At 34.5% G+C, this 22,162-nt stretch overlaps 2 protein-coding genes across 4 annotated transcripts; both read left to right on the top strand.

Moving 5' to 3' along the window:
* The first annotated feature begins 5,067 nt into the window (after nt 1–5,067).
* Nucleotides 5,068–9,607, top strand: LOC145614205 (putative inactive receptor kinase At1g48480). 3 transcript variants are annotated; one of them, XM_081669223.1, is made up of 4 exons: nt 5,068–6,085; nt 6,570–7,232; nt 8,546–9,202; nt 9,495–9,607. In XM_081669223.1, exons 1-3 carry the CDS (start codon nt 5,395–5,397, stop codon nt 9,166–9,168), a joined length of 1,977 nt encoding a protein of 658 aa, XP_081525349.1. In that variant the 5' UTR covers nt 5,068–5,394; the 3' UTR covers nt 9,169–9,202; nt 9,495–9,607. The 3 variants fall into 3 exon arrangements, with proteins under 3 accessions (XP_081525349.1, XP_081525350.1, XP_081525348.1); XM_081669224.1 differs by having other exon boundaries at nt 9,498–9,607; XM_081669222.1 differs by having other exon boundaries at nt 8,546–9,607.
* Nucleotides 9,608–13,057: 3,450 nt separating this feature from the next.
* LOC145613592 (uncharacterized) lies at nt 13,058–18,256 on the top strand. Its single transcript, XM_081668693.1, has 14 exons — nt 13,058–13,179; nt 13,339–13,398; nt 13,549–13,671; nt 14,394–14,510; nt 14,628–14,769; nt 15,034–15,204; nt 15,526–15,681; nt 15,771–15,877; nt 15,959–16,049; nt 16,627–16,768; nt 17,028–17,184; nt 17,308–17,424; nt 17,529–17,652; nt 18,011–18,256. The coding sequence occupies exons 1-14, from the start codon at nt 13,064–13,066 to the stop codon at nt 18,254–18,256; spliced, it is 1,869 nt and encodes a 622-aa protein (XP_081524819.1). The 5' UTR covers nt 13,058–13,063.
* The last annotated feature ends 3,906 nt before the right edge of the window (nt 18,257–22,162 follow it).

Consider the following 22,162-nt stretch of genomic DNA (forward strand, 5'->3'; position numbering starts at 1 on the left):
ATGCTTATGTGAAACAAAAATAAATTGTGGATTTCATTTCTCGATATCTTTCAGAATATGATAACTATATTTTTCGGAACCATACGAGCCTTCATGGTTGAGATTGTTGAAGATGACTACATTTATGGTTTGTTTGCTAAAGGTCCGAATGTATTGAAAATGAGGTGATTTTTGTTTTTGTTTGTTTTGGTCGTTTTGTTATTTTCTTCGTAGCTCCATATGACTCCATTGGCAACACATTGTCAATTAACATGTTTTTGTTCGTTGCCTAAATTACAAAAGTTCCCTTTGTCCATTGAAAAGAGATGAAAGGACTAAAATTATATAGGAGCGCTCTTTAAAATCAGGTTTTGGTGGTTTAATCTTTCTGAACTTAAGATAGTACGAAGTACATTATACTCCCTGTCTCCCTGCATCTGTGATAAACTATTTGAGGGTTTGAAGATCCGAAGTTCGGCGATCAATCTGGCGAAGCATGGAGTGGCATTAGAGCAAGATCAAAAAATTTAAAACTCCAGTTATTCTATACATAGTATTACAGCTTACAAGAGTATGCAATGATGTAGACATGCAGTTGTAAAATGCAAAAGCGTTCGTAGAGGAGGGTGTCAAAATTCGAAAAGTACAAATACTCCAAGCGATTAATATTAAACTGAAAGGCAACTGATGTAACATTATAATCTAATCCTTGAACAATTTTCAGTGAAACTTACCATCATGACTTTGAAGTTGACATAATTATCGTTTTCGATGTTCTTGCAAACAATCATTCTAATATGCATTCAGTTTAACTTCATTTTAGTTCAGTTCAGTTTCAATCAGTTCAGTTCAACTCAGTTCAGTAAATCAGAACAGACCTTATGTCATCAAGTAAATTAGTAATACTGTTGGTTGTTACCGACTTCAAAATAATTACTTCCGTTTGGTTGGTGATACAAATGATGGTAATGGTAATGGTTTTACAAGTAAGTTTGCAAATGAAATTTCATGCCAACATCCATTTTATCATCACAAATACATGTTTGAGGAAGAAGTTTCTTCAAATACATCATTTTATCACAAAATTTTATTATCATCCCCTTGCTTTGAGGATGAAGTTTCATTGACATAGTAATGAACATGGGATTCCTCACCAAATTACAAACAAAGTCATTGAAACTTATGATTGCTTTACAAATGGGCCATTAAGCTAATTATAAAGCTCTTTAAAACTCAAATAAACATGGTTCTTAAAATTTATAACCGAAAATAATAATTTAGAGAGAAAAAATAATAATTTAATTTGATGGGGCAAAGTAATAAACTTTTTTTTAAGCAAAATGGAACATGCCTATATTAATTCAAAGTAAATTTAAGTCAACGGAAAAATTAAAAATCCTACAAACAATACTTGTTTTTTTTTTTTTTTTTTTATATATATAATTTTTTATTAACAAAAATATGGTCAAGGAAGCATTATTTATTTGCTCATGAATATCATCATATATTCATCAATAAAAATTAATGGTTAAACCATGAATTTAATAATAAATAAAGTCCTCTATTTCCAAGCAAAAATCCAGAGTTGCTTAAGACTACGAAATCCACTGTTTTTGGAAGGCAAAGGTATCTTTAGCAAAATCTAATCCTTCCCCTTTCCTCTTAAGTAAAGTTAGATTATAAAGTTTGTTTAATTAAAGTTAATGGTGGGCTTCCAATATTATATAAAACTTTGGCAATCAAAGTTGCTTTCGATGTTACGCTTGCTTGGAAAGACATGTTTGACGCAAACAGTTCATAGGCCAATGTTATTGGAGATTTTGGAAGCAATTATTTTAATCTTCTATTGATATTTAAATGGAGTTAAGGTGATATACAAGTTTTAAAGAAGTTTAATTATTATATTAGTATTTAAGCTCACAATTGACCATGCATGGACTATGATAAACTCATAAATGAATAAGTGTTTATTTCCGAAAAAGGTTAAATTGGTCAAGTAAAAGGTAAAAATTTCATCAAATTCAATGGTTAAATTACACCTTAAATAAACATTATGTATCAGGCATCGGTCAAATGCGACAATGTAAGAACTTGTCATTTATAAGATAATTACAAATTTACAAACGAGGCAATAAAGCATATGTTTTTTTTTGGGCCATAACATATCCTACGCGAACCGGATCTAAAATAAAATTACTTGCAGAAACTCAAACAACCCAATTTGACCCAAATCATATTTTGTACTACTATTAAGTTTTATATTACTCCTACTTTATATAATTTTTTAGCGTAATTTGATTTGATCGGAATCTAAGAAACAAGATTGGTCTAGTTGGTTGGAAGCCCTCCTTCCAATCTTGTGAAAAGGAGTTTGATTCTCTCCAAACAATTGAAATCTCTAATTTTCGGTTTTCCCCTAAATGTTAAGGAAAATTAGGATGATAGTACGAAATCTTTAGTGTTTTTCTAGATATAACTATAGTACTACCTCCGGTTCAATTTACTCGCAACAAAGGGATAAAAAATTCCTTTGTTGCGAGTAAATTGAACCGGAGGTAGTATATAAGTTGGTCTCAAATCTCAAACAATTTATGGACCTTGGACCCACCTTATTCTTGCTTGAATTATTTGATGCCCTCCAACTAAGTACGTTTAATCAAACTTAACTCATGTGATTGGGGGAATTTTGGACCAAAGGCACAATGAAATTCAGGGCCAAGGAGAAGTGAGCCAAAATTAAGGAGCAACTTCTTGGATGCCTTTCTTTCTGCAGTAGATTGAGATACTAGTACCTTGAATTGTGTCGTTACTCGATCTTGTTGTTAGTCCCAAAGTCAATAAAAAAGACTTAACTTTACTTGTCTTTAGGCTAACCATAGTCTTATATAAGGAGGCATCAAACTTAGCCCGATGCTCCGATGTATATTCAACAACTTAGAGCATACTCAATGATTGCCCCATAAACCGAGGCTATCAACTTATTTTCTTATGGCTCTTGACTCACTTAAGCTCCAAACCCATTCGGAAGGATCTTAACTGATAGCCAAATACCTTCAATAGTTTCTAGAGGTTTCAATTCGAGTCAATGAGTCGGGTTCAGTTGGTCTAGTCGAGTCAGCTTATTTCTAGGTCGGGTTTGAGACATGAAAAATCATTGCACTCATATAAGTCGAAATCTGAATCAATTCACTTTCATGTTAGATCAGATATAGTCGGGTTGAAACAGTTTTTTGACACCTCTACTTAATACCACGTACATAGTATTAAATATTAAACGTACATTATATCTAGTGTCGGCATTTTTTTGAAAGTCTACTCGAATTTTTCACCTTGATCCACATGAGAGCCACAGAAGGATATTGATGTACATGAAATTTAATTTAGGGCCTCCAAAACTTAACCGGCTAAACTACTCCATATGACCATACTGATAAGTAGCCTATAGTATAACTTGAATCATACGATTTTTAAGATCTCAAAATCAAAAATTGAAAATTCAATGTGACCCATAGAACTTTTCTATAGGAATCTGAGTCTGTCTGTCAAATGCCAACTATATATGCAATGCAAATGGATAACAAACTTAGGAATATATTCAAAAACCAAAGTACTGTATATAGTAACAATAATTCAGCCTTTATAAAAGGTCTGTCAAGCTATTAGATCCTCTGAAAGATGGCCAGCGAGAAGAACCAAATGCTGTCTAGGCTTTTCATGTTGCCCTTAAACATCATTAGGTAGCGCACCCAGTCTTGCATTGCGCTATAAATTGATTTTTAAAAAATGTGTTTGATATCTTTGAATTGATTCAATTTTTATATCCATTTGTATAGATGGTAATGGGTTGAGCCAAAAGCAAAGTTTCAAATGACCTAATGCAACAACATGTCATAAGCGGCCGGGGAGGGCATAGAGCACATAGGGAGCACAAGGTTTCACCACAAGTCACAACCCAAGAAAACCGACTATACAACATAGTAGCATTGTTGTGTTGTTCTCTTTGTGTCTCGAGTTAGCCATAAAATATGTTGTTTGACTTGTATCTACCTCAAATTAGCTATAAAGAATGAATAAAATTATAAATAGAAGATCTTGTTACAACGTGGATTAACAAGATAATATTTCATAAACACTTGATGAACTGATCATACAAATTATCACCTTCAAGAATCAAAGATTTCATTTATAAGAATAATATTAACCTTTTTACATAGCACCTCACATCTCACAAGGCAAGACTTTTGCTTGAAATTGAAAAACTCCAATGTTGGACCAACAAGTAAGGAGTCCATTAGACAACATGTACATTGAAATTTCAAAATAACAAAGCCCAAAACTATGTAAGGTAGCAAAGCAATGTACCAATTAGAATTATTACACAAGATATCACTACTTACTTCGTATTAATCTCTAAGTAATTAGTCAAATTTGATGCAACGCCCAGTTTTCAGGATTTGAATTGAATTACCAAATACTCCATATATTATTTTACAAGCATGTTACTATGGGAGTATGGGTGTGCATATATATGTAGGTTGTTTCTTAGTCGTCTTTTCTATAAAACCACAACACGATATACGCCTAACACGACAAATAATTTTTTCAAAATTCAAAAACAATACGGTTTGACAAGACAATTACTTACATTGAGGCTAATCATTCAAAAGTTTTTTACTCAACACAACGCGACCCATGACCACTAATCCAAGCCTAGCCAACCCCCTAATACAAAGCACGAATGGACGAACCACAACCATCCAATATGTAAATTTACTTCAAACCCAAAATATATATTTTAAATCAACTAATGAACCAATATACATAAAGTAATTTTAAGATAGAAAAGGGCCAAAAAGCACTTAATTGACCAACCATGACTCCAAGAAAGACACCACCCTAAAAATGAAAAAAAGAGGAGAGAGAAAATTAAAAAAAAAGGACAATATGAGTGGCAATTGGCACCTACTTGGCTACTTTTATCACTCACTAAAAACAGGTAACAGGTAGGGTTTTTATTACACACAGGACACAGCCTGTTATTACTCTCTCCCTCTCTTTCTCACCTGCTCTCACTCACTCACTCACTCTTTCACTCTTTTCACTTCACTAATTTAAAGCTCTTTAATTTCCCTTTTACTTTCTCTGAAATTTCATCTCTTTTCCCCAAATCTTCAAACTTAAGCTACCCTCTTCCCAATTTCTCCTCTAATTAACACTCTTCACAATTCTCAAGAACCCAAAAAAAGAAAAAAAAAAAGAAAAAAAAAACTAAAACCCTTCAAAAATCCCATCTTTTTTCTTCATCTTCAACAATGGCATTGTTCATGAAACTACCCATTTGAAAAGTTTTGATCTTTTTTCTATTTCCTCCATTAATTTCCAAAAAAAGAAAAAAAAAATCATTTTTTTTTCATAATGGGTAGTACAATAACTGCAAATTTCTTGCTATTTTTGTTGGTAGTAACACTAATTCCAACTGCATTATCAGATCTTTCATCAAGTAGATCCGCACTAATTTCTCTCTCCTCTGCAGTAGGTGGTCGGACAATTTTATGGAATACTACTTCAAATTCCAACCCCTGTTCTTGGTCAGGTGTTCAATGCAAAAACGACGCCGTAATAGGCCTTCATTTGCCGGGATTTTCTCTCTCCGGTGAAATTCCAACCGGGGTTTTCACAAATTTAACATCCCTCAAAACTCTCAGTCTTAGGTTTAATGAATTATCTGGGAATTTACCCTCTGATTTGGGGTTATGTTCTGAGTTGAGGAACATTTATTTGCAGGATAATCAATTTGGGGGTGAAATCCCTGAATTTTTTTCTGGGTTAAAGAATTTGGTTCGGCTTAATTTGGCTAATAATAATTTTAGTGGTGAAGTTCCTGGAAGTTTGAGGAATTTGAGTAGGTTGAAGACTTTGTATCTTCAAGAAAATAATTTGAGAGGGTTTTTGCCAGAATTAAAGCTGGATTTGGACCAATTTAATGTGTCTAGTAATAATTTAAATGGGTCAATTCCTGTTAGTCTTAGTTCTATGCCTGTCACTGCTTTTCAGGGTAACAGATTGTGTGGAAAGCCCCTTCAAATTTGCCCTGGTCTTGCTGCAGGTAATGGGTTTTCTTCCTTTTGTTTCTTTATTGTTTTCGGGTTTTACTCGTATGTGGGATCGAATCTCGTCTGCATCATTATCCTATGTAGAAAGCTACAAGTATGGAAAGAAATTATGTTAGTTGGATTATTGTTTCTATATTTAGTCTGGTTATTTATCTGTTATGTCTTATGTCAACATTGTCAAGGGTTTGAATATTTGAGTATCTGGGGTTTGATTGTTTTTAATTTGGATTTTCTGAATGAAACTAAAATCAAATTTTGGAAAATAGTTGTTAGTTTTAGTTTCTGGTTGATAGTATTTGGATTTTAGAGAGATGAATTGTTGATGACAATAGTAATGAATCAACTACCAACCAGAAACTATAAACTGGGCCTAGTTTTTGTTGGTTGACTATTTGTTGTATTTAGTAATGTTAATTATATTCGAGGAGATTTTCTTTTGTTGAGAACAAGGTGGTTGTATGTTGGTGTGATGAGCAGGTACAGGTATATTGACTGGAGAACAAAAGAAGAAGAAGAAGAAGGGATTGTCGGGTGGGGCGATTGCCGGGATTGTGATTGGAGCTGTGGTGGCATTTGCTTTGATTTTGATGATTATTGTCTTTGTATGTGGTAAGAAGAGGAATAAGGAAAGCAATGCAGTTGATCTTGCATCAATCAATAAGCAACTGGGATTCGATATTCCGGAGGAGAAGCCTGCAGGGGACGTCGAGAATGGTGGATATGGCGGAGGTGGGTATTCAGTACCCGCGGTTGCAGCAGCTGCATTGGCTACCCCTGGACATACGAAAGCAGAAGAGGTGAATGGTGGAGGTGTAACTAAAAAGCTGGTGTTTTTCGGAAATGGGATTGGTGGGAAAATGTTTGATTTGGAGGAATTGTTGAGAGCTTCTGCTGAAGTGTTGGGAAAAGGTACATTTGGGACAGCTTACAAGGCGGTTATGGAGATGGGTACGGTGGTTGCTGTAAAGAGGTTGAAGGATGTGATTCTTGGAGAGGTAGAATTCAAGGAGAAGATAGAAGCTGTTGGGGCAATGGAGCACGAGAATTTGGTGCCTCTCAGAGCTTACTATTACAGTAGGGATGAGAAGCTTCTTGTCTTTGATTACATGCCTACAGGAAGCTTATCTGCATTCTTGCATGGTGAGCGACTTCTCTTAAACTGTTTATATTTTGTTGCAATTTCCAAGCTGTTTTAGGTGATCTTAGTTACACTCTTTATTTGTATGTTTAAGGGTGTTAAATCATTGAGCATAGTGTGGGTTCAATTACCGCCTAATAAGGATTCTCTATACCCTTAATCTCTAGCGAAAAGACTCCAATCTAGACACAAGTCATAGGGTCATGCATTCTGGTATATTCTAACCCATGTTAGAAGACTTAAAGATTGTGTTTCTTTTGATAAGATGAGAAAGTTATATAAAATTAGCACATTTACCCTCTTCTAACTAGAAGAAAGAGAAGATTGTACTGTATAACCTCAAATCATTATTAGGCTGTTAAACATGGATTTTAGCAACTATTGTGCACTTTGTCCTCATAAGTGGGAATTGCGTAAATTATCAGGGAAGAAAACTAGGAAGTTTACCCTCATGAGTGTAAAACTGATATAAAATTCGGGTTATTTATGTAGCTTGCCAAGTCAATAAAGGGGCCAACATAAAAGAGGCTGATTAGTGCCGTTGCTACACTTTGGCATTACTATATCTTGAAATGTTGCTTAAATTATGTTGAAAAGATTTGTTTGTTGGAATTATATTAAAACTGTAGCCATTATTACTTGGATCAAATGTGAGTTGTATGCTATTGTTATTTTTCCACAACATCAACCCCACATCTGTACAATAGGTTTATTTGTCTCCGGAATTGCCTTTCTTCACTTCTAGTGTTTGAGAGATTTTCATTTGATAATTGGTACTCCGTACTATTCTAATTTTATCAGTCAGGTTTCAAATCTATACCTGATCATTCAAGCTTAATTGCATGTTTATTCTATTTGTGCTATGGACTGTTATGACTATTCTTCCATCCCTGTCATTGCCGTCTTAAAACTATAACTTCCATCCCTGTCATTGTCGTCTTAAAACTATAAATTATTAAATTCCATAAGAAAATGATAGTTACATGTAATGTTTTAGGATTGCTTGAAAGTAAGTGGGCGGGAGGGGATAGAAATAATACAACTATCATAATGGGTGATTTTATGCATACAATTATGTCGTATACTTCCTATTCTGAGAGGGTTGGGATTATTACAAATTCTGGCAGAGGGAGTACTTATTAGACTACTGCTTTTTTTTTAGCAGAGGTTCATGTAACCTTTTTTTATGAACGTATGAGCTTATGAGGTGAAAATGTGATATGCTTTCTACTTTTCGTAGTCTAGGATACCTTTTCGCAATTGCCAATCCTTAAGGGCATTCATTTAATGGTTGCGTTGTTTTTTTTTTTTAAAGGAAACAAAGGGGCCGGTAGAACACCTCTAAACTGGGAATTGAGGTCGAGCATTGCCCTTGGAGTTGCTCGTGGGATTACTTACCTCCACTCTAGAGGCTCAGATGTCTCTCATGGAAACATCAAATCATCCAATGTTCTCCTCACCAAATCCTACGAACCTCGTGTGTCTGACTTCGGCCTAGCTCAGCTTGTGGGGCCATCATCCACTCCAACTCGTGTCAATGGCTATCGTGCACCTGAAGTCACAGAGCCACGTAAAGTATCCCAAAAAGCTGATGTCTACAGCTTCGGAGTTTTACTCTTGGAACTCCTCACCGGCAAAGCACCAACACATGCTTTGTTAAACGAGGAAGGGGTTGATCTCCCGAGATGGGTACAATCTGTTGTCAAGGATGATTGGGCTTCAGAGGTGTTCGATCTCGAGCTCCTTAGATACCAACACGCCGAGGAGGAGATGGTTCAACTCTTGCAGCTCGCAGTAGACTGTGCAGCTCAGTACCCCGACACTCGCCCTTCAATGCTAGAAGTAACCAAACGAATTGAGGAACTATGTAGTCCTAGCATAAGGGAGGTTAATGATCCATCCACATTCATTGACACAGATAACGGATCTCCTCGTTGAACCTCAAAGCATCCAAGATTGGCTTGATGTCAATGTACGTAAGATTCCGGACTCTTACCTTACAAAGATTAACAAAATTCATGTACTATGCCCTAGGAGAGTCAACAACTGCTCAACCGGTCCCTTCTATTTTTGAATTTTTCCCTCGTGTATTCGGTCGCTTTATTTTAATATTTTTGGTATGGCTTGGAGAGTGGGGTAGAGTTAAGTTAATACTTGTGAATGTGTTGTTGTTAGAGGGATCTTTTGGGTGGCTGTAATTATTAGTGATTTAGTGTGGTTTATCTGTGTTCTGTTGGTGTACTGAATGTGCTTTAACTTTACAGCAGATTTGGAGCATTTTCATATCTTTGTGTTGAGGTCGACATCTTTAGTTTGCTTCGTCATGCGGGTATGTGTTAGTTGTATTGCATGCTCTTTCAAGTGTAATTTGGTCCCACTTTGTCTCTATTTTGCTTATAATTTATTGCTTATCATTCAACTTCTATCTAGGCTAGGTTGTATTTATACATACATAGTACGGAGTATTATTATTTTATGCTTTACTCGTATCATCATTTCCTTGGGATAACGTCGTGAATAGAGATTATAATACTCCGCATCTATTATTGGTGGCCACAGCCTAGGTTGGGCAAGAGCCGCCCATTATTCGTTTGTTTTGCCAATCTTGGTTTGGTCGGGTTTCTAATGAATATGACTAGCTGTTCCTTAGCCTGTGTGCCTTGGGAGCTAGGTTGGGCAAGAGCCGCTCATTATTCGTTTGTATTGCCAATCTTGGTCTAGTCGGGTTTCTAATGAATATGACTAGCTCTTCCTTAGCCCGTGTGCCTTGGGAGCTAAATTCGGTCAAGCAAGACCTCTACTTAAAAATCTTCATGTGAACTTGATGAAGTTTGTCAATTGAACGACGAATGTGGAAAATCATTATCTGATCTTAAACTTAATACCTAAACAAGTAAACATAGGATGGCCTCTGCAAATTTCACTGCACAATTTATACTCTTGAGTTTAATTTCATGAGTAGTGTTAGCAGTTTAATCACTAACATAGATGATTTGTGGAGCAAGAAGGGTTTGCTGTTGCTGTTGCATCGCGATACCTACCTTTGAGAGACTTAACTTGGTTCAGGCTGTATTGTTTTAGGATGGTTTGAGTTTGAATTGGTCCAAGATGCACTCATTGGCATCTGCATATTAGACTCGTAACTATCATGTGTCATCTTAGTAAAGGAGCTATGGTTGTTCTCGACCATTATGGAGTCCATACTACTAAAACAGTCTAGACTTAGCCTGGTTCACTACGTAACCGTGTATGGGTCCAAACATGCCGTTTGAGCAGCCCAGGCTGCCCAAACCATCATGTTCTAGGTCGCAAACGGTTTTTGGACATACAGAAACCACACTAATGTTTGCTCGCCAACATCAACCTTCATCTTTTAAGTTACTTTTAACACAAAAAGTTTGCCGTGAATGTGTTTTTTTATAAATGTACTCCGTATTAAATTTCCTCAAAAGTTCACTATTAAAGCGATTTTGGATCCATTCATGTTCTTCCAACTCTTGGTTAAAATTTGTTAATAATTTACACATTTTATGAAATGGAATAATCATCTTTCTAATTATTGATTTAGAACGTATCATTTGTAATAAATCTAAGAAAGGAAAGAGATATTGCAATGGAAAATCTATAATTTACTTTGGCTCCAAAACATGGAGAAAATTTAGCCAAAAATTTATGGTAGAATCACAAAATTTTCCTGAAATTTTGGAAGCCCAATAAAAGGATAGATAATATCAACCTTCAACTTTACTTACATCATTTCTCCACCCATGACAACTTGGCTTAAACCATGAAGAAAAAACAATAAATTTAGGCAAACACCTTTTGACATCAATAGATACATTTGACAAACATCAAACTTCGGTTTAGGACCTTTGTCTTCCTTTCTTTAGGCATAGTAGTTCATCTGTTCCTCCAACAATCAAAGAAAAATTTTAAAAAATTAAAAGGAAAAAAGAAATCACGACGAGGGAGAGTGGCTAATATAGATTACGAACACTCTCCCGCCAATGGACTCAGCCTCTGCAGAGCTCCCAAGACCGCCTGTCCATGGCAAGTATGACTTTCATACAAATAGGCCTAGGCAACGAAAGGGCGCCTACATAAAATGGTTTTGCATTGCCTTAGTTGTTATCATCCTAATCGCCTTAGGTATCAATGCCATAGTTTTGTTTGTCGCCTTCAAGAAGGCTCATGTGCCAAATTTCCAAGTAAAAAATGTTCAAGTTTCAAAATTTAGTGTTGCTAACGTGTTAACTGATCAACAAAAAGTATTATCAACAGATCTTGATTTTTTCTTTGAATCTGATAACAAAAATCCTCTGGTTGGCGTTGATTTTGGGAATATGGTGATGGACACGAGTTGGGATGGTGTGCAAGCACATTTAGGGGAAACCCACGTCCAAAATTTTGTACAAAAGTCTAAGGGTGTATCAAAATTGAAAGTAAGTACCAAAAATGAGGTTGAACTAAAACAGAATGTGAAACCAGAGGATATGAAGCTTAAATTATCCCTTAGTGGAGATCTCAAGTTTTTTTTTGGTCCTTTCAAGACCAAACATTATCCCTTCATGATTTCATGCAATGATGTATCCAGTGTTTCGGTTAATGCTGCTTGTACCTCCAAAATGTATAACAATGGGTAAGTTTTCTTATGTGCTAGTATTTCATATGGCTTTATGTTCATTCCTTTTATTCATTTGGTCTACATTACCTCGGGTGTACCATGTACGTACATATGCTTAGACAATTTGTGACGCGTGTGTGATACACATGAGAATGTGTGTCATATACATGTGATATATTGTTTATTGTACCTAATGTGAAAAGAAATTGTAGCTTTAATTATTTTTTTCGAAAAATTATACCTATGAATGGTTTGAAAGTGGTACTATGTTAAGGTAGGAGTCAAGGACTCATATCCTCACAAATTTTTATTTAATGAGACGTGTTACACTATTAGTTGATAGCGTGATGTGTTCAAAAAAGTTTACTATTGACCTTATACAAGTTAATGGTATGAACTAGTTGAGTGTAAACGGGGGGTTATTGGATTACTAATACTTTGTACTCGTACAACTTTAATGGAATTACAAATAGTTTAATGAGGTTATTAAAAATGTGTCACTATAAAAGATGAATTGTTTTATCTATTTCCATCACTATAATTGTTAATTTGGGCAGCAAAAAACCAGAAGCACCTTTGAAGCCAAAGTCACCAACACCACCACAAACACCAAAAGCAATGCCGAATGATACAAGTCCAACAGCAGAAGGGCCAACTGCAGAAGGACCAACTGCGGAAGAGCCAGCCGCAGATGGAGCCACAGATGAGCCTGCATCAGCTCCTCCGGCGAAATCATTCCCACCAGTCAAACTCACCGTCCAAGACAAATTTGTAAGTTCGTCATATTTTTAGTTCAAATGGGAAACTTGTGAACAACTACGTACATTTTGTTAAAAGAATTACGTGACATGCCTAATATGATGTTTTTCTTTATGTGACACTACCAATAATTTTAGCTCACGGTGTTTTACAAAAATATAGTAGAATAAGGCCATGTTCTCTTCACCTTAAAAAATAATATTCAGTACTAATAAGTTCAGTTCAGTAAAATTCAGTTTTCATAAAGAAGAATTATAATACGGAGTAGAAAATTAGTTAAATAATTTCAGTTCAATAAAAATAATTTCAGTTTAGTAAAATTAATTTAAGTCCAGTAAAAATAATTTAAGTTCAGCAAATATAATTTTGTTTCTATAAAAACAATTTAAGTTCAGCAGAAATAATGTGAAAAGAACGGGGCCTAAGTCATGTGTTTTATTGTAGGTAATTATGGATAACGGATTTCTGCAAGCTACAATAGCCAAACCTGGTGGATTTGTCACTGGCATCCGATACAACGGAGTTGATAACATTCTTGATACAGTTAATCCAGAAGACGATAGAGGGTATACTTATTAATGTTCAATACTTATATCATCAATCAAAGTTTTTTTGTCATTAGAAACAAAGATACACGAGTACAATTCAAATTGTTATATGTATTACGGAGTATTAACTATTTTTCACCATCTCTGATATACAAGTAAATGTTAATTCTTATTAAGGTATTGGGATGTTGTTTGGGCTCCACCCGGTACAAAAGGAACCAAAGGAAATTTCCAGAGGTAGTATATACTTTCTACGTTTTAAAGAATGACATTGTAGAAATTTCAGTATAATCAAGGATTTGGTGCATTTTGTCATATTCATTTTTAGTACTAGTATGTATATGATAGAATTGTGCCCAAATAATTTTTTAAATTTTCAATTAACAGGATAGTTGGTACTGATTTTCGAGTAATTCTTGAAAAAGAAGAACAATTAGAATTATCGTTTAAGATATCATATGATCCTGCTACTGGTGGTAAAAAGGTTGCTCCAATGGAAATAGATCAAAGGTATGAATTCAACTTCAACACATTCTGTATTTTAAATAAAATAGGGGGTTATAATTTAATGAAACTTGTGTCAAATTACTTAAGCACCTTCATTAGATTGTGTATCTTATTCAAATAAAATCTCGATTTCTAAGAACATTTTTTATTTCCTTTACGGATTTGCTCAAACTAAAACATTTTAGTTTTCCGACTGGATTATGACCTACACTTGTTATTGTCACACATTGAGTCTTAAGTTAGCCTATCTCACACACACTTAGGGCCTGTTCTCATTGACTGAACTCAGCTGAACTGAACTGAGCTGAACTGAAATGAAATGAATATTTTATAAGAGAAGGAAATTAGGAGCTGAACTAAACTAAACTGAATTGAGCTCAACTGAATTTCAACGTAAGAGAACAGACCCTTATTGTAAAAATTGAATGTATTCTCCAGGAAAGTAGCAATAACACGTAAAATGAAAAAAAAAAATAACTATAGGTAGCGCAACAAGTTACATAATAAGTTATTTTTAATCAATTTTGTACACGGTTTTGCCTTTGATATAAGTTATTTTTTAATCCATTTTGTACACAGTTTTGCCTTTGATTAATGTCACCGGGTATAGAATGTGAGTAGATTTCTCAAATGTGATGATACCAATTGATTTCTTCCCGTTATTGTGTTCATTTGTTGCTCCATTTTCTACAAAAATCAACGAGTAACATGAACGAATGGTATAGGTATGTGATGCTACGTGGAGTATCGGGCATTTATGCCTATGGTATCTTTGAGAGGGCAGCTTGGCCTGCTTTTGGTATGCCCAATGCTAGGCTTGCTTTCAAGCTTCAAAGACAGCAGTAAGTGTACTTGCTATCTTTGCACTTTTTCAAAATGGTGTATGAATTTGGAAATTGAATGCAACATACTTCGTATAAAATTAACCTATTTTCATGTTACACCGTGATTTTGGCCAGGTTTAAGTACATGGTGATAGCGGATAATAGGCAAAGAGAAATGCCTGTACCGGAGGATCGTATGAAGGATAGAGCTGAAGAGCTTATTTATCCTGAAGCAGTGATATTGAAGAATCCTACTGATCCACAATTTAAAGGAGAGGTATGTTTGGTAGCATACAATGCTTCCGTATGATATGTATTTGATTTTAGAAGCTGGACTATTAACAAGATTGGTATATAAAACACACCCATAAGTTATCTGTGTACAACAAGATACAACCGACAGCATGTTGACATATTCAAAAGTCAAAAAATAAAAGACATATTGGGAGTAATTTAAAATGATTACGTGACAACTGATACCGGACAAATTGATTGTTTTTGGATAGTTGTAAGATTGGTTAAGTTTGGGTTTATGGCACAGGTGGATGACAAGTACCAGTATTCAATGGAAAGCCAAGACATTCGAGTACATGGGTGGATCAGTAAAGACCCGCCTACTGGATTCTGGCAAATCACTCCCAGCTATGAGTTCCGTTCGGGCGGCCCCAACAAACAATTCCTCACCTCTCATGTCGGCCCATCCACTCTTGCTGTAAGTTTTCTCTGTGAGTGGTATGCTCACCCCAGATTGAACCGTCACATTGTCCCAATTCCTCATCTCTAGCTAGTAAGCACAAGTGAACCTAAAAATAAGTACACCTCACCAATGAATCGATGAACAGGGAATTTTACACGCGCAAAATAAAGCGCATTACATCTAAGATGGTGTGGATGTATTTATTTTATAATTACTTATTAGTGTGTGATAGACATGTGACCATAATTTCTAGGTACAATTTAGAAAAAAAAACACAATTTTCCGAACATTTTAAAATAGTATTCAATATAGTTTTAATGATTTGAATATGAACAGATGTTTGTAAGTGCACACTACTCAGGAGAAGACCTAATACCGAGATTTGCTGAAGGAGAACCATGGAATCATATATATGGCCCTATGTTTATGTATATGAATAATGTAACCACTGGACAAGATCTTCCTTTGCTTTGGGATGATGCTAAAGAAAGGGTACAATTTTTTCATTCCAAATAATCTTCAAAACAATTAGCTTAATCTTGAATTACATAATTAACATTCTATTCATCTCATTTCTGAAGATGATGTCTGAAGTCAAACAATGGCCATACAGCTTCCCAGCATCAGAAGATTTCCCTAAAGCCAATGAACGAGTTAACGTTACTGGACGATTTTTCGTTCATGACAAGTAAGTCTCTATTATTACTCAGAAAAAAGTTTAATATTCCGTTAAGCCTCCTCATAAGTTGAACCAAAATGAATGTTTCAGATATCTGAGCAAAGAAAAGGGACCAGCAAGAAATGCATTCATTGGACTAGGTCCCCCAGGAGAAGCAGGATCTTGGCAAAGGGATAGCAAGGTACTAATATGGCTCTATGCACCTTATTTATATTAATCTTTGTATTAACCGTGACCCTTCCGAACACTACATTTTAACTTTATATGGTTCGTTGGTTAAGTCAAAACATTATCCTCTACTTGAAAGATGTTGTCTAATACTCTCACATTCAACCTATATCAGCTAACATTGTTGTCTCAATGCTTTCGAAAGTGTCTATCACCTATGTTGATCTACAACAATCTTAAATAACGAGGTTCATGCCCTAAATAAGGAGTGGGTTGATAAAAACTCTTTGACACTACATAGTAATTAACAACATGAAGGATGAACAAACACGATCACATTAAATACTCTAGAAGTAGAAAACAATCCAATATATAAAGGAATTGGAGTAACTAACTAAGATTGTTGTCCTTAGACACATTGAAACTAGAATCACAAACTCACTCTCAAAGTTTTCTGATCAGAAATCTTTCATTTTGATCTGAAACCAATTACAAAGTATATGGAGTATATACCTATACAATATATACTCTCGATAACAATTTGCTTAGAAAATATATTGTGGTAAAACCTTTTTGTGCTGCTTCAACAGACTTACCAATTCTGGACACGAACAGATCAGCATGGGAATTTCACAATTTCATTTGTACGAGTTGGCAGCTACAACCTTCATGGTTGGGTTGATGGCTTTATTGGAGACTTTAAACACAATGTGCCTATCAACATAACAGTAGGTAAATTTTCTTTGATCATCTTCAATTATGAAAGTCTTAATCAATCTGTTTCGTTTGCATCTTAGTGATATATAATGTTCTTTATTTGGAATTATCAGAACTGTATACTACATATGAATTTCCAAAAACAGTTGTCATGTTTTTTAAAATAGTCTTGGTTTATGATTGGAACTCCAAATGCGTTATCTTTGCATTTTTGGATTGAGTACTTGATATAAGCAGCCTATTAATGCTATATTATTACTAATTGTTAATACAGGACAGAATGTAGATGTGGGTGAGGTTGTGTTTGAGCCACCAAGGGATGGACCAACCTTATGGGAAATAGGTGTGCCTGATCGTCTTGCTAGGGAATTCTTCATCCCTGATCCTAATCCAAAATACGTCAATAAACTCTATGTTAATCACCCTGATAGGTATATTCGCACTTCTCTTAAACTCTAATTTCGGAGAAAGCTAATATTCATATATACTTCGTATTATTTTCTTGAAATATAGGCAATAAAGTTAGTGAATCGATTTCTTATGATTATGAACAGGTTTAGGCAATATGGTTTGTGGGAAAGATATGCAGAATTATATCCAAAGGATGACTTAGTCTATGATGTTAATGCAAGTGATTACTCAAAGGATTGGTTCTATGCTCAAGTCACAAGGTTACTCCCATTGCACTCATTTTGGACATTTATTCATGCCAAATTTTTAAAATAATTCTTGTACCATGTTTCTCAAACTTAAATGGCTGTGTTTCCTGCTACAGGCCATTAGGTGGAAGGTATAATGGCACCACATGGTCAGTCAAATTCAATTTAGACGATGTTGCATTAGATGCAACCTACAAACTCAGGTTGGCTATAGCCTCTGCCACCAATTCCGACTTGCAGGTACGACTGCATTCCCTTTTAGCCTTTTATAGAGAAAAAAGAAAAATAAGAGTGCAATCTGTTCACCAACAGATAAGGTTCAGGGCTCATTAGGTGTAACCGTGTAGGGTGAAAATCAAGCTAGTCGGGTCTAATTAGATCTACTAAGTTATGTTCAAATAAGTTTAGGTGAAGAGAACGTACCCTGAATGGCTAAATCTTTTTTTAAAGTAGACCATAAACATTTCTTGATCACATGTTTCAACTTTAGCTTGATTTCGATCTTTGACTAATAAACTATCAGAAACAGCTAATGAGACTTGTATAGTATACTACTTAGATGCATGCTAATTTAGGTTTTTGTCGTTCTGTCTACTAGATACGATTCAACAAGCCAAAACCAAGTCTTCCAATCTTTACAACCGGGAAAATAGGGAATGATAACTCAATTGCAAGGCATGGTATTCATGGACTTTATTGGCTTTACAACGTAGATGTCAAAGGAAGTGAACTCAACAAAGGCAGCAATACTCTATATTTGACTCAATCAAAGGGAGTAAGTCCTTTCCAAGGGATTATGTATGATTATATTCGGCTCGAAGGCCCTCCAACCAGTCCCAAGTGAAGACATGGGGGTTCCAAAAAAAAAAGCTAACCCACTAATTAAAAATGCTAAAAATCGGTTTAATCCTCGATCAAATCAATGAAAATAACAATGATGCATCTTGCAAAATTTATAAACCTGAATCCTGATATGTTGTGGTCAATCCTAATACTATTAGGGGACTTTTTTTGGTGACATTTTGGGAGCGGATTTCTCTGACCCTTTTTTTTGTTACTTGTTCAATTACTTCAACCCTTTTATTTTTAGGACAGAGGACATTTTGATTTTATTTTTTTTTACTTTTTTCGTCTACTTAGTATTGTTTCAGTTAAAGTGTTACCAACTAACCATTGATGTGTATATGTATTTTTCTTTTTAGTGTAGAAAGATGAGAATATTTTTGCCATATATTTCTTTGGTTATATCTTAGTTTTGCTAGCCCAATATGCATGTGCTCCATGATAAAAACTACTCCGTATGTAATGCCCCTTATCTCTAACTGGATCGTTAGGATGTTCAAAATGACACAGATTTGGAACATAGTTAAATTGAGGCTTAGTGAGCTTTATAGTTTGCTTATAATTAACTTTTGGAAAATAAGTTTCAGTTGATAATGTTTTCCTTAAAACTATACGCAGTGCGTCTTAGACTCTTAGTCATATGTAAACAATAAAGTGAACAAAGCTGAACTCCTAAACATGGTTGTAATAATCTGATAGAGCAATTATGCAAGCAAAGTATTTCAGTAACCTTTAGAAAACAAATTACATTTTAAATTCAACTATATATCACAATTAGCAGCTCAAAAAAAAAATGATACGGATCAACTATTAATTAGCACCACAATACCTTTAACCTGCAGCATGATTGCACAAGTAATTTAGTTAGAATTTTGAATCTCCCGTTTCTTCTTCTCTGCAGCATCTGTCGCATTTACTTGCATCTTAGCTGTTTGTAAATCAGCTATTGTTGCTTCCTTCTCATTTCTTGCCATCAATGTTTTACCCTGCAAACACGCACGCAATCATTGAATCATAAAGTGAGCAACATGAGAACATTGTACGGAGATACATTACATGAGATTGGACCGGACCATTTAGTCTAATTTCGGGACATTTTATGGCTACACACTTATACAGGGTGTATGCAGTCAATGCAGAGGTAGATAATTTTGAAAAAATACATGAGATTGGAATCTTAGGGATCAACTAGGGATACTACCTGATATGATTAATAAGGATGTACTCTTTACACAAAGAAAGTTTCCAACTCAACTCTGATAAAACAAAGTTCAGTACTTCCAGCCCGATAAAAGTATGTAAATAATGCAGCAATGTTCGATTTAAATCAATTTACCACAAATAAGTAAGACACCACACCTTTGTTAGAATTGTTACTCAATATGACCACAAGTGTGGAATACGAATAATGGGTGCTAATAAATTCATCTGATTTCTACTCAATGAGCCACTAGGGCAATGCAAAATTGCAAATTGCAAATAGGGATGAGGACCATGAGGTATTTGAACTTGCAACCACTAGGCCAATACCATTTCTTATAGTAGCGGAAACATGAGTGATGCTACACCTACAATGGTTGTATGCAATAGCACACATAAAAAATGAGAGGGAAAAAATAGGGGAAACAAGATGGGGAAAATGGACCCCAAAATACAAACCAATCAAATGCTGCCAGCAATGGTTGTATGTGGGCCACCACATACAAGTATACAACCATTGTATGTGTAGCCTTTCCTGCGGAAACATACCCAATAGTTGTTTTTGGGTTTTGTGTTTGCAAATGCTAGGCATTTCGTCAATATTGAACTATAAAAAATTTAACTACAAAAATTTATACCCCAGAGAATTGTCTTGCTCATTTTAAAATCTTAAAATGTGGAGCAAAAAACCTACCCTCGGTGCACGCAGGTGCACCTACCTCATGTGTATATATAAAGTGACTATAGAGTATAGACACCATAAACACGTAATTTATGTTCAATGTAAGTCTACACTACTCATGATTGATATTATAGCCAAAATTGAGATTAAAAGTGCTAATTATTTACCTAATTTACACTTATCTGAACATATGAAGTTTGTTCAGAAGTTTAAATGAATTAAACTTATTATACCTTATTTACTTGAAATTGAACTTGAGTAGTCCTAATTAATCTTCATAAGAGCTAATCTAAACTTTTTTTTTTTTTACTTAAATCATCTAATCAAAACAAACTTATCACAACTTACAACAAACAACTTCTAACTTTTATTTGAACTTATTTTCTTTTTTCTTTTAAATGAAAGTAAGATGAATTGAACTCACTCAATTTGAAAATAACTTAATTTCCAATAAATAAGTAAAAATAAGGTGAATAAAACGCAATCGAAACATCATCTAAGTACTTTCATTGTAACCAACAAAGAAATGTAAGATAAAAAAGAAGGTACCTGGCCAACAACAAAGGCTTTGCAATAGCCAAGACATTCTTGGATGGAAACGCAAAAGGTGAGGCAACTATTTTTCATATTTGAGAAACAAGATTTATGTTGTTCTTCAATCCTACTATTTCTTCTGTTTAAATTGGTTTCTTCCATAATTTTTAACCAAAATGAATCTCAAAATTTCTCTCAAATGATTTATCAATGTAAATTTCCCAAATAAAAAGGAGCATCGAATTTGCTTCACTCTTTTCAGTCTTTTGGGGATTTTGGGAAGGTAGTTTGCCGCGTGTTATTTGAGGTGTACTATACGTGGCAACCCCACATTTATATGCACTACTCCCTCCGTCCAAAAAAAAAACGACTCATTTGGATTGATTACGCGGGTATTAAGGAAATTAAGTAAAAAGAAGTAAAAGTATATTGGAAAGGATAAATTTACATGGGGTTTGTAAAAAAATAGAGAGAGAAAGTAATAAAATAATATGGAAAATAAAATTTTTATATGGGGAAGCTAATTTTGCACAAATATTGTTGCAAATTGGTGGGTGTTTTAATGCAAATAGGTCATTTTTTTTGGGACAAAGTTTTGGCCAAATGGGTCGTTCTTTTTGGGACGGAGGGAGTACTATTTTATAATGTGTCCTACATTGTATTATTGCCTCTTTGTTTTCTCTATTTTCAATCACGGTTCTCCCTAAATTTTTTATTAATTGTAACATTTTTATTCGTAAAACAAATATTCCCTCCGTTATTTTTATATGCATCACGTGGTGATGCGAGGAGTTTTAGGAGGGTAATATAATATTGTGAGTGGATAAATAATTTATTATAGTATAAGTAAGATGGAAACCGTGAAAGAGAAAGAATGTGAGGGAGAGTAGATATTTTTATTATATAAGTGGGGAACATAGAGAAGCGAGAAATGATAAAATAATTTAAGTGGGGTTTAAAGTAAGAGAGAGAATTGATAAAATATAGTATAAAGTTTCCAAATAAGAAAGTGATGCATTTAAAAAAAACACCCATAAAAGAGAAGTGATGCATATTTAAAAAAACGGAGGGAGTACATAAATAAATAAATAAATAAATATATATATATATATATATATATATATATATATATATATATATATATATATATATATATATATATATAGAATGACATATAGTTGATATATAGAGTAGAGTTTGACAAAAAGTAACACGACATGAACTAGACGTAGGTAAATCGAGTTAGTGTCAAAGAGTTATGACCTGTTTGATTATACAGGTCAACAAGACACATTTAATTAACCAGATCTAGTTGACGTTGAGAATTTCATCATGCATGAAACTATCACAAATCAAACTGCTTAAGAAAAATAATCAATAATTTATGAAGTTTATGATAAATATGTTGAGTGGGGTTGAGGCCAACATTCTTTACTTATAATAACAAGAAAACACGACACAAACCAGGCGCGAAAACAACGGGTTAGCGTT

This window comes from Chenopodium album, chromosome 25 (genome assembly GCF_948465745.1).
Source record: "Chenopodium album chromosome 25, dcCheAlbu1.1, whole genome shotgun sequence".
NCBI lineage: Eukaryota > Viridiplantae > Streptophyta > Magnoliopsida > Caryophyllales > Amaranthaceae > Chenopodium > Chenopodium album.

Bases quoted from the DNA above. Each gene is read 5' to 3' on its own strand.
- LOC145614205 (XM_081669222.1), top strand. From the start codon at position 5,395: ATGGGTAGTACAATAACTGCAAATTTCTTGCTATTTTTGTTGGTAGTA. The intron at 6,086-6,569 runs GTAATGGGTTTT...TGTGATGAGCAG, and splicing joins TTGCCCTGGTCTTGCTGCAG to GTACAGGTATATTGACTGGA. The intron at 7,233-8,545 runs GTGAGCGACTTC...TTTTTTTTAAAG, and splicing joins CTTATCTGCATTCTTGCATG to GAAACAAAGGGGCCGGTAGA.
- LOC145613592 (XM_081668693.1), top strand. From the start codon at position 13,064: ATGGATAACGGATTTCTGCAAGCTACAATAGCCAAACCTGGTGGATTT. The intron at 13,399-13,548 runs GTAGTATATACT...TTCAATTAACAG, and splicing joins ACCAAAGGAAATTTCCAGAG to GATAGTTGGTACTGATTTTC. The intron at 14,770-15,033 runs GTATGTTTGGTA...TTTATGGCACAG, and splicing joins ATCCACAATTTAAAGGAGAG to GTGGATGACAAGTACCAGTA.